Here is a 15756-nt window from a genome sequence, read left to right as displayed (position 1 = left end):
AGTTGGGGGGGATCAGGCCAGCAGGGGAAGCGCAGTTGGGGGGACCAGGCCAGCAGCGGAGGGCAGTTGGGGGGGGACAAGGCCAGCAAGGGAGGGTAGTTGGGGGGATCAGGCCAGCAGGGGAGGGAAGTTGGGGGGGGACCAGGCCTGCAGGGGAGGGCAGTTGGGGGGACCAGGCTGGCAGGGGAGGGCAGTTAGTGGCGACCAGGCTGGCAGGGGAGGGCAGTTAGGGGCAACCAGGCTGGCAAGGGAGGGCAGTTAGGGGTGACCAGGCCGGCAGGGGAGGGCAGTTAGGGGCAATCGGGCCGGCAGGGGAGTGGTTAGGGGGTGATCAGGCTGGCAGGCAGAAGAGGTTAGGGGCAATCAGGCAGGCAGGCAGGCAGGCGGTTGGGAGCCAACAGCCCTGGATTGTGAGAGGGATGTCCGACTGCCCGTTTAGGCCCGTTTAGGCCTAAACGGGCAGTCGGACATCCCTCGAGGGGTCCCAGATTGGAGAGGGTGCAGGCTGGGCTGAGGGACACAAACCCCCTCCCCCCCTCCTGTCCACAAATTTCATGCACCGGGCCTCTAGTGTCATATAACCAGAGAAATGCCCTTGCCATCAATTGACTGATATAAAAGACTGCCCAGGTAGCTAAGTCACCAGAAAAAAACAAACAAACAAACAAACAAACAAAAAACATAAAAAAGGATCTCTCATAGAATTGTAGTGTAGACTCTTGAGCTGAATGATATTTTAGGAAGAGCAAGATATTCAGTCATCTACAGTGCACTTTGATAGAAATAATTTCCTTTATTGAACACTTCTGCAGACATTTAGATTTTAATTATTTGTTTACATGTTCAACACTAACTTTGAACTTTGCAGAATGCTATTGGGTAGGATGAAACCTTAACATTGTATTTCTTTAGCTATATTTAAAACAGTAAACCTCCATTATGCAAAAAGTTATAGGTGAAGTTAATACATGCAGGGCCCTTTAAGAATTCTATTAGAATAATAAAATGGCAGATAGAAATGATCTGAGATGCTCAATAGAGTCTTCAAGAAAAATGTAGTTTGCCAAACCGGTTTGGCTCAGTGGATAGAGCGTCGGCTTGCGGACTGAAAGGTCCCAGGTTCGATTCCGGTCAAGGGCATGTACCTTGGTTGCAGGCACATCCCCAGTAGGAGGTGTGCAGGAGGCAGCTGGTCGATGTTTCTCTCTCATCAATGTTTCTAACTCTCTATCCCTCTCCCTTCCTCTCTGTAAATATCAATAAAAAAATATATATATATTTAAAAAAAAAAGAAAGAAAAATGTAGTTTTATTGTGTGAACAACTCTAATAGGGAGATTAATTAGAAATATTTCCTTTCAGGTGGAGGGGGGCCAATGGGGGAAATAAAGAGGACATCTATAATACTTTCAACAAAAAAGATAAATTTAAACAAAAGAAATATTTCCTTTTCAGTAAGAATCAATTTAATGAAACCTTTAAAGCAAATCAAGAGTGCTACAAGCATAAGTGAAACTGTGTGACTAATCAGAATCCTCCCCATAAAGAGAAAAAAATCATTAGCACCAGGTAATAACAATATTAATGGTTAACAACGATACGATGTTTAAAAATACAGACCAACCCTGAAGCCCTGGTTGGCATGGCTCAGGTGGTTGGAGCATCATAGTCATCTCGTACACTGAAGAGGGGTGGGTTCCATTCTGTGTCAGGGCACATACCCAGGTTGTGGGTTCAATCCCTGATTGGGGCACATACAAGAGTACATGCAAGAGGCAACAGGTGTCTCTCTCTCTCTCTCTCTTTTCCCCTCTCTCTAAAATCAATAATCCTCAGGTGAGGATTAAAAAAATACAGACCCTGAAGAAATTGGTTTAAAATAGAAGAAAAACAATATTACATAATAGTTTAATTCTTTTAACGTGTGCTTAGTGTTTAGAATTCATTTCATGCACTTACTTACACTACCTCATTTAGTACTTTTGTTCTATAAATTGTAAGTATTCTCATTTAAAATTTATCTTTGTGCATCAGTTTAGCAAAAAACTATCTTCCTCTGTTTCTCATAGTTAAAATTACTGATACCCCAGAGTCTAGTTCATCCAATTCTTGAGTCAGTATCACTAAGCTAGAAAAAAACACACAACCCTCTGAGCCACCTCTTATATAAACCATAGCAACTTGAAATAAAGTCACTTTCTTAGATTCCAAATCCAGTGACTAAGTCCCAACTCCAAGGCTCATATGCACAACCCTTAACCCCATAAGACCCTGGCATCCAGCAAAACGAGCAAACATACACATACTGGGTTATTACACAGCGCTCTCAAGGAGAGTTTGTTAGGCCTACAAAATCCCTGAGGTGTCTATTGAATTATGCTTTTGCCTCTGATTGCCACTAGGTGCTGGTAAGCTGCCTTCCTGGTACTCCAGGCCTAAATACTAACTTCCAGAACAGACAGAGCCTAGCTCTTCCAAGCATTTCTTCTCAGGGCTGGATTCTACTCTTTAAAAAAAAAAAATTTTCATCCTCATCTGAGGACTTGTTTTTAATGATTCTTAAAGAGAGAGGAAGGGGGAGAAACATCAATGGGAGGGAGAGAGGGAGCGAAAGAAGGAGGAAGGATCTATGTGAGAGAGAAACATTGTTTGGCTGTCTCTCAGACATGTACTGACCTGGGATCAAACTTGCAACTTAGGTATGTGCCCTGACCGGAATCAAACCTGCAACCGTTTGGTGTACTGCAGAATGCCCCAACTAATAGAGCCACTCAGCCAGGGCCTGAATTCTACTCTTGACCCTTAAGTCTCCCGGCTAAGAAACAAGCACAGCATGGCAGATCTCCCTTTGAAAATCACAGAGCTTACCTACTGGTTCTCAAACAATGATCCCTGACAGTCTTACTGCCAGCCCACCTTTCATGACTGCACATCCTGGTACTAATAAAATTGTGCCTAAGCCTCTGACATCTTTGTGATCCTGCCATCATAACCAGCCTTTGAAGCTGAGTCAATTCCCTTGGTCCTGACTTTCTGGTTAAACAAGTCTTCACCTGGTCAAAGTCTGTGTCATGTGCCAAAGACAATCTTCACAACTGCCCGAGTCACCCAAGCTACAACACCAGTGCCTAACTTGTATCACAATCTTATCAATACTGGCTCCTGTTAGTCTCGAGTAACATGACACTAAAGGGCTGAGGTATTATTCTTGGATGGACTTTTAAAGAGTGAGATAAAATTATCACAAAATCCAACAAAACTTTAGAAAACTGTGAAAGTGGCCTGGCCAGCGTGGCTCAGTTGGTCAGGCATTGTTCTGTGCACCAAAAGGTCACGTTCGATTACTGGTCAGGGCACATACCCAGGTTGCAGATTCAATTCCCTGTTGGTAACCAATTGATGTTTCCCTCTCACATCGATGTTTTTCTCTTCCTCTCCTTTCCTCTCTCTCGTTAAAAAATCAATAAAAACATATCCTAGGATGAGGATTAAAAAGAAAAACAAAAAATATATTGTGGAAGTTGTAAGTATTAGCATTACAATTTCAAAAACCAATAATTCTGCAAAGATGTAATAAGAGTAACTGCCCTCAAGTATTACTTTGCCTACAAAACAACATGTCACACTCTCCAGAGAGCTTTCTCCCAAATACAAATACAAATGATCCGTGACATTTGCTGTCAGGTATGCACTACTAAGCTAAGAAGTTTGCTTAACAATTTGCTATTATATACACAGTACTGAGATAAAGGAATGCACAGCAGAGATTTTTTTTTTTTGCTGATTATAGCACTAAGGTAGGGTTGATCCTTCATCCACTATTCTATTGCAGGTACTTTCCTGGACTTAATGATGAAGATCAAGTCCTAAGTATATTCATTCATTCAAAAAATTTTATTGAGAGCCTATTTTGTCCCAGGTTCTATTCTAGGTGCTGGGAATACAGAACTGAACAACAACAAAAAAAAACTCCTAGTGTTTGTAGTTTATATTTTAGTAGAAGGAGACAAATAATAAACTTGATAAGTAAAATATTTAATACATTAGAGAGTGATAATACCTAAAAAAAATGAAGCAGAGAAGGAGCTGGGGACTGTCAGGGTGAACGGGGTTACTATTTTGGAGAGGGTGGCCAGGGAAGGCCATCCCTGAGATGATGACATTTGAGTAAAAACCTAAAGGAGGAAAGGAAGTGAGAACAGTAAGTGCAAAAGCCCTAAAAATGTAAGCATGCTTGGTGTATTCAAGGAGGCAGAGTGAGCAAAGGAGAGATTGGGAGGAGGTGAGGCCAGTGAGGTAACAGGGGATTCAACTGAACAGGGCCCAGTAGCCTGTGTGACGACTATATTGCAAAGCTTTTGCTATCCTAAAATCCATTTTCATCGGTCATATTACAGAATTACTTAGTACTCTTTTATTTTACGTTACATAGGTATAAAATTCCTCCTCATACCCCTCAAAGGATAAATAAACAATTGATAACAGTGGTTATTCTCACGTGGAAGAACTGGATAGTTGGAGAATGAGACAAGGGAGAGAGACTTTTATACCAATCAAATCTTGTACCATGTCTGTGTATTATCTAGTCAAAAAAATAATAAATTGTCCTCACCTTTCTAGGGTCAGTCTGTCTGAGTAAAGAATTTTCTCTTCAGAAGAACGCTGGAGAATGTGAAATGATGACACTGATGAGCTCACCAAATTAATATGATCACCTATTGAAAATGATATATATACAAATTACTTGATTAAGAAAAACCTTTAAAAGCTTAAATTTGGAGAACTTTGGCACCTAAAAATATCTTTTCTAGAAAGTATAGTTTCCATAGCTCTCCATGTTTGAAGTTAATTACTAAACTTGAGTTTCTTTCTTTCTTCCTCAAACTTATCTTTATCCCTTTTAATGCTGACACCTAATACGAAATTTTAACTCTCTTATAACTGAGATGATAGTCCCTCATTACCAGATACATTTGGGCCAGCACTATGACAGCCCTGCCGGATTCTGGACTTGGAAGGTATCTGAATGGAAGAATCTCCAAATGCTGATAAGGAGTTCATGGTAGTTTTCATGTCCAGCCCATTTAGTTCTGTCACGTTTGCTGTGGATGAGATGCATGATGATTTATTACGAGGTGAAGGGCTTATTACTCTTCCATCTCCTTCAAAATATCAAAAAGTTTATCACAAAGCTACATAGTATATGACTTTACTACAGGGCATACAGAGAAAGTACTTTGGATAGCAAATGTAAACCTCACATCATCACTTTTTTTGTATGCTCGGCTACTATTATAGAGAATATCGTAGAATCAAGTAGATGTCAACAAATTTTATACACTTCTAATGATGAGCCACAGGGTATATGACAACCCCATGACATTTTTAGGCTGTTATATGTTATCCCTACCATTAGGTAGCTTTCAATCTAGTGGGCAAACCCATATGAAATAAATAAACTATTTAGAAGAACATGCACAAAATGCAGAATAAAAAAATAAAACCTAACGGTATCTTCACACATAAATGTGTCTCATTATTTTTCACTTAATCAAGATAGTTACAGATGGGTTTGACGGAAGGTGGATCTTAAGATATAATCTAAAGATCTATAGAAGCATGTAGAATGTTCAAGAAGAGATGCTGGAAAGTTCCAGAAATGAGGTAAGATTTGAGTATGGGTTGAAGGAGACAGTTTGAACACCAGAGGAATTCTATTGTATTTTCTTCTATGAAAAGCAAATTTCCTGAAAGTGGCACTTGATGTTGAAGGGAGCAATAAGCGGTAAAATAGAACTTAAAATTACCACAGAATTCTGCTGCTTAAACTGACCAACAAGGAAAAAAATAAAACTAAATATAGAAAGTTAACATACTCTTTGGGAGACCATCAGACAATATGATGACAACTTGAAATCACATTAAAGAGCTAGAAAGCAATGGTATTTGATAGCCTCTCCAGGTATGAAAGGTATAAACCAAAATATCACACACCTAGCTTCCTGAACAATATTTTGTGCTCACACCCACTTTTCTAAATATCATGAAATATCACAAGCATTCTAAATTGACATTATGTTCACCAATGACCTGGTTTTGTGACATGACCAGCTGCTAACAGGATACCAAGCAACCATCATTCAATTAAACTGATTTGGAAATAAAAACAAACAAAAACTAGTCTAAGGATTAACTATAAAGGATTAACAAGTCATATAAAAACAAACAAACAAAAACTCCAAACAATAGACAACCTTGATTTCTCTTATTAACAGCAGTTAGGTTTTTTAAATTCTTTTGCCAAGACTTCAAGCTAATCCTCAGTTTAAGAGGCAGATTTAAATTTTGTAAGATTTGGGATGTATAGGCAGTAAAACAGTAAATTTTATTTACACTCAATGAGTAAAGGAATTTTATCTTCACCCTTTTCAGCTCCTGTCATAATCACTATCCCCATGAGCTTACTATCACAATCAGTGTAATATATGGCTTACAATAATTAGCAAGAGATGAGAATGATTGGGTAGAAAAGCCTCAAAATACACAAACAAGATCCTCTAAATGATTGGGGACCAGAGTGATCTGTGTTGAAACATCCACTTATTTATGTGGATATATAAACACCCACATATATACAAATATATGTGTATCACAATCCCATATATATACATGGGATATTTCATCCTACATATAAACTGCATTACTATATAGCAAAATTTTAATGGAAATATTTCCTGTTGTTTATTTCATATACCACTATTTAATTTACCAGATATGCAGCCTTTCTCTTCCCAATTAAATGTCTAAGCTCCTTGAGAGACAGACCTCATTTCATATTTTTATTTTCTTGGAAAAATCTAAATTCAATAGGAAATCAGTAAATTAATTGATTTTCCAATTCCATAAGAGTTAATAGGAAATCTATTTTGTATATAGTATTTCTGTTAAAAAAGAAAATCAGGGTAAAACTGTTGAAAGAATTTTTTAATAATTAGAATCTCACAGCTGTTTAGAGGAATAATGTTCAACATTTGGTAAGAATCTTCACTGCACTTGACCCTAAATACATGGATACATGGATGGATGGATGGATGGGTGGATGGATGAAGAGGTGGATGAGTGGATGGATGGAAAGAAAGATGGATGAATAGATGGGTGGGAGGCTGGCTGATATAATTCATGGTCATATATGTGGCTGGTTTTATTCAGTGGTTAGAGCATTGGTCCGTGCACGGAAGGTTTGCGGGTACTATTCCAGTCAAGGGCTACAGATTCGATCTCTAGCATGTGGGAGGCAACCAATCAATTTGACTCCCTCACACTGATGTTTTTCTCTCTCTCTCTCTCTTTCTCTCTCTCTCTTCCTCTCCCTCTCCTTCTCTCCCTCCTTCCCTCCCTTCCACTCTCTCTAGAAAATATATGGAAAAAATATCCTCAGGGGAAGATTAACAAATATAAAATAAAAAGTTAAGCATTGCTTCTTCCTCTCTATATTCACATTTTAGAATTCTTAATTAAGGGATTTGATCACTTAGGTCTATTTAACTGAGATTTTACTGTATAGTAGTTTCTGGACTATCTGACTCTTACAAAATCTCAAGGATATCAGGGTTAACTTTAAACAATATTCTAAAAAAGCCTAAAAGAAATCACATACCAAGTTTTAGACTAACTAGTCTAACTAAAACATATAGTTTCATTGCTTAGGACTGAGAGTACAATTGGTTAATTTACCAGTATGCTGAGCAATATGAGGGTAATGGGCACTGACCCCCATGCAGTAAAAAGTTTGACTATAATTTTTGACTCTTCAAAATCTTTAATCATCCCTTGGTGTTTGTGGGGGATTGGTTCCAGGGCCCCAACCCTGCAGATAGCAAAATACATAGATGCTCAAGTCCCTTATATAAAACTAGAGGCCCGATTCACAACATTCGTGCACTGGATTCGTCCCCTCCGGGACTCACAGGGGATGTCCACCTGCTGGCTTAGGCCCGCTCCTAAGCCGAAAGGTAGATATTCCCCCAGGAGTCCTTAGCACTGCCGCCGCCGAGGCAGGAGAGGCTCCCGCCACCGCCACTGCGCTCACCAGCCATGAGCCCAGCTTCTGGCTGAGTGGCGCTCCCCCTGTGGGAGTGCACTGACCACCAGAGGGCAGCTCCTACATTGAGTGTCTGTTCCCTGGTGGTCAGTGCACGTCATAGCGACCAGTCGTTCCACCATTTGGTCGATTTGCATATTAGCCTTTTATTATATAGGATGGCACAGAACAATGCATACAGTTGGCCCTCAGTATAGGCGGATTCCTAACCATGGGTGGAAATACTCTTCCATCCATGGTTGGTTGAATCCGCATATACACAACCCAGAAATACAATGTGCCAACTGCATATTTTAGTGAAAAAAAATCCATGCATAAGTGGACCACACAGTTTCAGTAGTGTTTTTGTTTTTCAAGGGTCAACTATATATATATAAGTTCAATTAATTTTGAAAAATAAAAAATGGGGTAAAGCCAATTATAATGATTAGATATCAGGATGCAGTTTATTAAACAGTCATCCCCAAACATTTTCTGATGCAGTGCTAATTATAATTTTTCCAAAGTTTTATGCCTTTGAAGGTAGAATTGTGAGCAAAAGTCAAGAAGACAGCTATATACTATGTGGACTTTTTTACATGAAACTACCTGAAGCTATGGAGGAGGTACATTTAGAAACAACTAGGTACAAATGAGTAGCCTGTCACAGAGAATGATTTTGAATAAAATCTTTTAATAAAACAAATAGGTTTATTTTTCCCTAAATAATTAATTTGAATTTATGGGTCATTATTTATATATGAGACTTTATCTCTCATGTTCACAAAATTCAGTGCCTCCATATTATTTCCTCATTAGCAAGCACCTAATAATACTTTACAACTTAAATAAATTTACGCGGCCAGCCATTCACAAATCTGTACACCAACTTCCCCCTCTAACTTGAGAATAGCTTGGAAAAGTATTTTTTACTCATAATTTGTAAAAAATATATAAAAAATAAGATATTGTTATAAAAAATGTGAAGGAAGTTTACAATGCAAACATCAAAAATCTTAGTTGATGGCCTGGCCAGTCTGGCTCAGTGGTTGAGCATCGACCTCTGAATCAGGAGGTTCCAGTTTGATTCCCAGTCAGGGCACAAGCCCAGGTTGCAGGCTCAATCCCCAGTAGGGCGGGGGGGGGGTGGGGAGGTAGCCAATCAGTGATTCCCTTTCATCATTGATATTTCTCTGTCTCCCTCTCAAATCAATAAAATATTTTTTAAATCCTACTTGAGAAATTTCAGGTTCTTCACATGTAAAACTTTGTGCCTAATACAGTATCTGGTACATTACATACTCAATAAATATGTATTCAACTGAACCAAAGAAGTCAAGAGAGATGTTTCCTGCACTGTGGAACTGCAGTTAGGCTGATGTCATGCCCAAGCAATTGGCCAAGGCAAGAGTGTAGGATATAGGAAAGAGAAAAATCATGTCAGATTACATGGGCCCATGAGGAAAGTCCAAAAATAAAAAATAAAAAGTGAAAACTAATCAAATATTCAAAGTTGCCACATATTGATGCAGTAATGAAATGAATAATCTAGAGAGGCCTATACTAATCAGTCCTCTCACACAAACTTCTAGGAGGTGGAGATGGTACTGTACATAGGATTCTGTACTATACTACACACTACCAATAGCTAATAGTTATTAGCAACCAACTAACAACTCAAATATAATATTGGAATTTTCTCCTTAAATTGAAAAATACACTTCAGAAATATAGCCAGATCAAATAAGGCAGTATTTTTCAAAGTGTGGTCCACAAACCATATCTGTTAGAAACCCTTGTTTCATTTATTAAAATATACATTTATATATGCCACCTAAGACCTATAAAATCAGAATGGGTAAGTGGAAAAGGGCAAGTGGAGCGCTAGAATACACTTTCTAACAAGATCTTAGGTGATGCACACTAAAGTTTAAGGCCTTTGATATAATAACTATAATTATATTCATTACTAAGGGAGATTGTTTCTTTTTCACTCCTAACTTTCCACTCTTCCCACTGTTTCCTTATTTTCTAAAGAATGTTTCCATACTCTTACCTTCACTAATTAGCCATTTTTCCTACTTCTAATAAAGTATTTGGAAGATTCCTTCCCATTCTCTTATACATAGCCCACCCACAAACTAAAATACATCTTTTTCTGTTTTGGGAATAATCTATTATGTTGTGTATATAAAATAAATTCTGACTTAAGTAAATATCAAACCAATTTGGTAACCAATAACCCTTTCATTTTTAATTCAAGTCTATTTGAATATAGAAATTCAATAATGTTAAACAATATTACTCAAAGAAGATAAACCATATTTGATCTCTACTCATTGACAATACCTTGCCTACTTGAGTAGTTTCTTTCAAGGTCATGTTGTAAGAGTCGACCAGGGAATGATGGTGTTTCTTTATTTAGCCTTAATTCAACCTAAAAAACATTTTTTTAAAAATTGGGTAAGAACTTAACAGTAAGTAATGAAGATAAGTACAAAATAACATATAGTAAGTGGCACATACTACAACATACAGATGAACCTTGAAAACATTATGCTAAGTGAATGAATCCAAACACAAAATGCCAAAAATTGTATAATTCCATTTATGAATAACTGAGAATAAGAAAACCTATAGAAGTCACAGTAAGGGACTTTAACACCCTGGCAATACTGGATAGATCTTCCAGATAAAAAAAACAACAAGGAAACACAGACTTTAAATAACACACAAGATCAGGTGGATTTTATTGACACTTACAGAACATTTGACCCCAAAGCTGTAGAATATACATTCTTCTCAATTACACATGGGTCATTCTCAAAGATAGACCACAGGTTAGGACACAAAATAAGTCTCTACTAGTTCAAAAGGACTGAAATCATATCAAGCATCTTCTCTGATCACTATGGCATGAAATTAGAAATCAACCACAATAAAAACACTAAAAAACATTCAAACACATGGAGACTAAATAGTATGTTATTAAACAATGAATGAGTTACCAATGAACTCAACTAAGAAATAAAACACTTAATGGAAACAGCCATGGCTGGTTTTGCTCAGTGGTTAACCTGTCAGTCCCTGACGGAAAGGTGGTGGGTTGGATTCCAGATCAACAGCATGTTACTGGGTTACAGTTTTAATCCCAGGCCTCATTCAGGAAGCTTAAGGGAGGCAGCTAGTGCATGTATCTCTATCACATCAATGTTCTTCTCTCTCTCTCTCTCTCTCTCTCTCTCTCTCTCTCCCTCTCCCTCTCCCCCTCCTCTCTCCCTTTCACTCTCTAAAAATAAATAAAAGGAAGAAAGGAAGGAAGGAAGGAAGGAAGGAAGGAAGGAAGGAAGGAAGGAAGGAAGGAAGGAAGGAAGGAAGGAAGTTAGTTAGTTCATAGAAACGAAAATGAACACACAACAACCCAAAATCTATGGGACACAGCAAAAGCAGTCCTGAGAGGGAAGTTCCTAGCATTAAAGGCCTAACTCACAAAACAAGAAAAGTTATTTTAGAAAGAGAACAAGAAAATCCCAAAGTAAGTAGAAACAAGGAAATAATAAATATTAGAGCAGAAATAAATGACATAGAGACGAAAAAACACTACAAAAGGTAAATGAATCTAAGAGCTAGCTTGAAAAAGATAAACAAGATTGATGAGCCTTAAGCCAGACTCATCAAGGAGCAAACAGAGAGAATCAAAATTAATAAAATCAGAAACAAAAAGGTGAGGTAACAACTGACACCATAAAAACATAAAGAATTGTAAGAAAATACTATGAACAACTATATGTCAACAAGCTGAAAAACCTGGACAAAATGGACAAATTCCTAGAAAAAATACAATCTTCCATAACTGAATCAGGAAGAATCAGAAAACCTGAATAAGCCAATAAAACTGATGAAATTGAAGCAGCAATCAAAAAAATCCCAGCAAACAAAAGCCCTGGTCTGAACAGCTTCACAGGGGAGTTTTACCAAACATTCAAAGAAAAACTAACACTTACCTTCCTCAAACTATTCCAAGGAATCCAAGAGGAAGAAACACTTCCAAGCTCTTTTAGGGGACCAGCATTATCTTAATTCCAAAACCAGATAAAGACAATACAAAGAAAGAGAATTACAGGCCAATTTTGCTGATGAACATAAATGCTAAAATCCTCAAGAAAGCATTAGCAAATTGGATCCAGCAATATATTAAAAAGATCATACACCATGACCAAGTGGGATTTATTCCAGGAATGCAAGGCTGGTACAATACTCAAAAATCTATAAATGTGATACGTCACAAAAACAAATTGAAAGACAAAAACCACATGATCATATCAATAGATACAAGAAAAAGCATTTGACAAAATCCAAAACCCAACTATATATATAAAAACCTAAGCAACCATTTGACCGGTAGCTATGAGGTGCACTGACCACCAGGGGGAAGACGCTCAATGCACAGGCATGAAAACATGGAACAGACTGATGAATCTCAGAGGGAAGGGGGGAGGGGGGAGGGCAGGAAGAGATTAACCAAAGATCTTATATGCATACTAGAGGCCTGGTGCACGGATTCATGCACCAATGGGGTCCCTTGGCCTGGCCTGCGGGGATCGTGCCAAAACCAGCAGTCCAACATCCTCCAAGAGGTCCCGGATTGCGAGAGGGTGCAGGCCAGGCTGAGGGACCCCATCTGTGCATGGCACCGGGCCTCCAGTTTTTTATAAAAACCCTTAGCAAAGTGGGAATAGAGGGATCATACTTCAACATAATCAAGACCATATATGGCCCTAGTTGGTCTGGCCCAACAGATAAAGCGTTGGCCTGAGAACTGACGAGTCCCAGGTTCAATTCCAGTCAAGGGTATATGCCCGGGTTGTGGGCTCAATACCCAGTAAGGGGTGTGCAGGAGGCAGCCAATCAATGATCCTCTCTCATCACGGGTGTTTCTTTCTCTCCCTCCCTCTCTGAAATCAATATAAATATATATATTTTTAAAAAGACCATATATGAAAACCTACAGTCAACATCATACTCAATGGGCAAAACTAAAAGCATTCCCCCTAAGAAGAGAAAGAAGACAGGAATGTCACTTTCACCGTGCATATTCAACACTAGAGGCCCAGTGCACAAATTTGTGCACCAGTGGGGTCCCTCGGCCTGGCCTCCGGGATTGGACCAAAACCAGCTCTCCGACATCCCCTGAGGGGTCCCGGATTGCGAGAGGGTGCAGGCCAAGCCAAGGGACCCCACTGGTGCACGATCGAGGCCGGGAAGGGACATGGGAGGTTGGCCAGCCAGGAAGGGAATGCGGAAGGGCTCCAGGGCATGTCTGGCCCATCTCCCTCAGTCCCAACAGGCTAGACCCCAGCAGCAAGCTAACCTACCAGTCAGAGCATCTTCCCCCTGGTGGTCAGTTCACGTCATAGCAACTGGTCAACCAGTCTATTGTCTTCCCCTGGTGGTCAGTGCATGTCATAGCAAGCAGTTGAGTGGCCTTAGCATAACATTAGCATATTACGCTTTGATTGGTTGAATGGCCAACCAGACACTTGGCAATATTAGGCTTTTATTATATAGGATAGTACTGGAAGTCTTAATCACAGTGATAGAAAAGAAGAAAAAATAAAAGGCATCCAAATTAGAAAGGAGGAAGTAAAACTGTCATTATTCACAGATGACATGATACTGTACACAGAAAACCCTAAAGACTCCACCAAAAAACTACTAGATTTAATAAATGAACACAGCAATGTAGCAGGATACAAAATTAACATTCGGAAATTTATGGCATTTTTATACACCAATAATGAACTCTCAGAAAGAGAAACTAAAAAGACAACTCCATTAACCATTACAACAAAAAATTAAGATATTTAGGAATAACCTTAACCAAGGAGCTAAAAGACCTGTACTCAGAAAACTACAAGATGTTGATAAAAGATATAGAAGAAGATATAAACAAGTGGAAGAATATACTGTGTTCATGGATTGGTAGAATTAACATTACTAAAATGTCCATACTACCCAAAGCAATCTATAGATTCAATGCAATCCCTATTAAAATACCAATGGCATATTTCACAGATCTAGAACAAATACTCCAAAAATTTATATGGAACTAAAAAAGATCTAAATAGCCGCAGCAATCTTGAGAAAGAAGAACAAAGTTGGAGGGATCACAATACTGGATATCAAGCTGTACTACAAAGCCACTGTAATCAAAACAGTCTGGTACTAGCACAAGAACTGGCATATAGATCAATATTTCAGAACAGAGAACCCAGAAATTGAGAACCCATAATTGAGCCATTATGCTCAATTAATATTTGACAGTGGAGGTAAGAGCATATAATGGAATAAGGATAATGTCTTCAATAAATGGTGTTGCAAAAATTGGACATGTATATGCAAAAAAATAAAACTAGATCACACAACTTAACCATACACAAGAATAAACTCAAAATGGATTAAAAACTTAAATTTAAGTCATGAAACCATAAAAATCCTAAAAGAAAACATAGGCAGCAAAATATCAGACATCTCATGAAGCAAAATTTTCACAGATACAAAGGAAAACATAAATGGGACTACATCAAACTAAAAAACTTCTCCACAGCAAGAGAAACTAGCATCAAATTGAAAGGGAACCTACTGCATAGAAGAACATGATACATGTGATAAGGGGTTAATTTCCAAAATATAGAAAGTACTATACAACTCAACAAAAGGAAAGCAAATGACCTAATTAAAAATGGGCAAAGGACCTAGCCGGTTTGGTTCAGTGGATAGAGCGTCAGCCTATGGACTGAAGGGTCCCAGGTTTGATTCCCACCAAGGGCACATGCCCAGGTTGTGGGCTAGATCCCCAGTGTGGGGTGTGCAGGAGGCGGCCAATCAATGATTCTCTCTCATCACTGATGTTTCCATCTCTCTCTCCCTCTCCCTTACTCTCTGAAATCAATAAAAAATATATTTTTTTAAAAAAAGGATTGGTAGAATTAACATTATTAAATAGACACTTCTCCAAAGAGGACATACAAATGGCCAAGAGGCATATGAAAAAATGTTCAATGTCACTAATCACCAGAGAGATGCAAATTAAAACAATGAGATACCACCTCACACCTGCCAGAATGGCTACCATCAATAAATCAACAAACAACAAGTATGGAGTCTCCTCAAAAAATTAAAAATCCAACTTCCATTTGACCCAGCAATCCCACTTCTGGGAATATATCCTAAGAATCCTGAAACACCAATCAGAAAGAATATATGCACCACTGTGTTCACAGCAGCACAATAGCTAAAACCTGGAAACAGCCCAAGTACCCATCAGTGGATGAATGGATTTAAAAACTATGGTACATTTACACCGTGGAATACTATGCAACTGTAAAATAGAAGGATTTATTACCCTTTGAGAGGGAGCTGGAGAGTATTATGCTAAGCGAAATAAGGAAGTCAGAGAAAGACAAATATCATATGATCTCATTTATATGTGGAATCTAATGAACAAAATCAATTGACAAAATAGATCCAAAGACAATGAAAGCATGATTTCAGAGGGAAAGGGGAAGGCAGGGGAGAGAGTGGGGGAGAAAGGGAAGAGATTAACCAAAGAACTTATATGGAAGGTTTGGGGAGGGGATGGGAATAGGGGAAGTGAGGTAGCAAGTGGGGAGAGGA

General features: G+C 38.6%; 1 protein-coding gene across 1 annotated transcript in view; it reads right to left on the bottom strand.

Annotated features, from left to right (window-relative positions):
• LRRC49 (leucine rich repeat containing 49) overlaps positions 1-15756 on the bottom strand; it is a 170716-nt gene that overhangs the window by 152396 nt on the left and 2564 nt on the right. Inside the window, 3 exon segments of the mRNA XM_023753166.1 lie at positions 4612-4714; positions 4964-5101; positions 10429-10516. Of these exon segments, the coding sequence (XP_023608934.1) occupies positions 4612-4714; positions 4964-5101; positions 10429-10516 (329 nt within the window).

Source organism: Myotis lucifugus, unplaced genomic scaffold (assembly GCF_000147115.1).
Source record: "Myotis lucifugus unplaced genomic scaffold, Myoluc2.0 scaffold_41, whole genome shotgun sequence".
NCBI classification, from domain to species: domain Eukaryota; kingdom Metazoa; phylum Chordata; class Mammalia; order Chiroptera; family Vespertilionidae; genus Myotis; species Myotis lucifugus.
The sequence above is the reverse complement of the archived record's forward strand: the minus strand, read 5'-3'. Positions and strand labels throughout refer to the sequence as shown.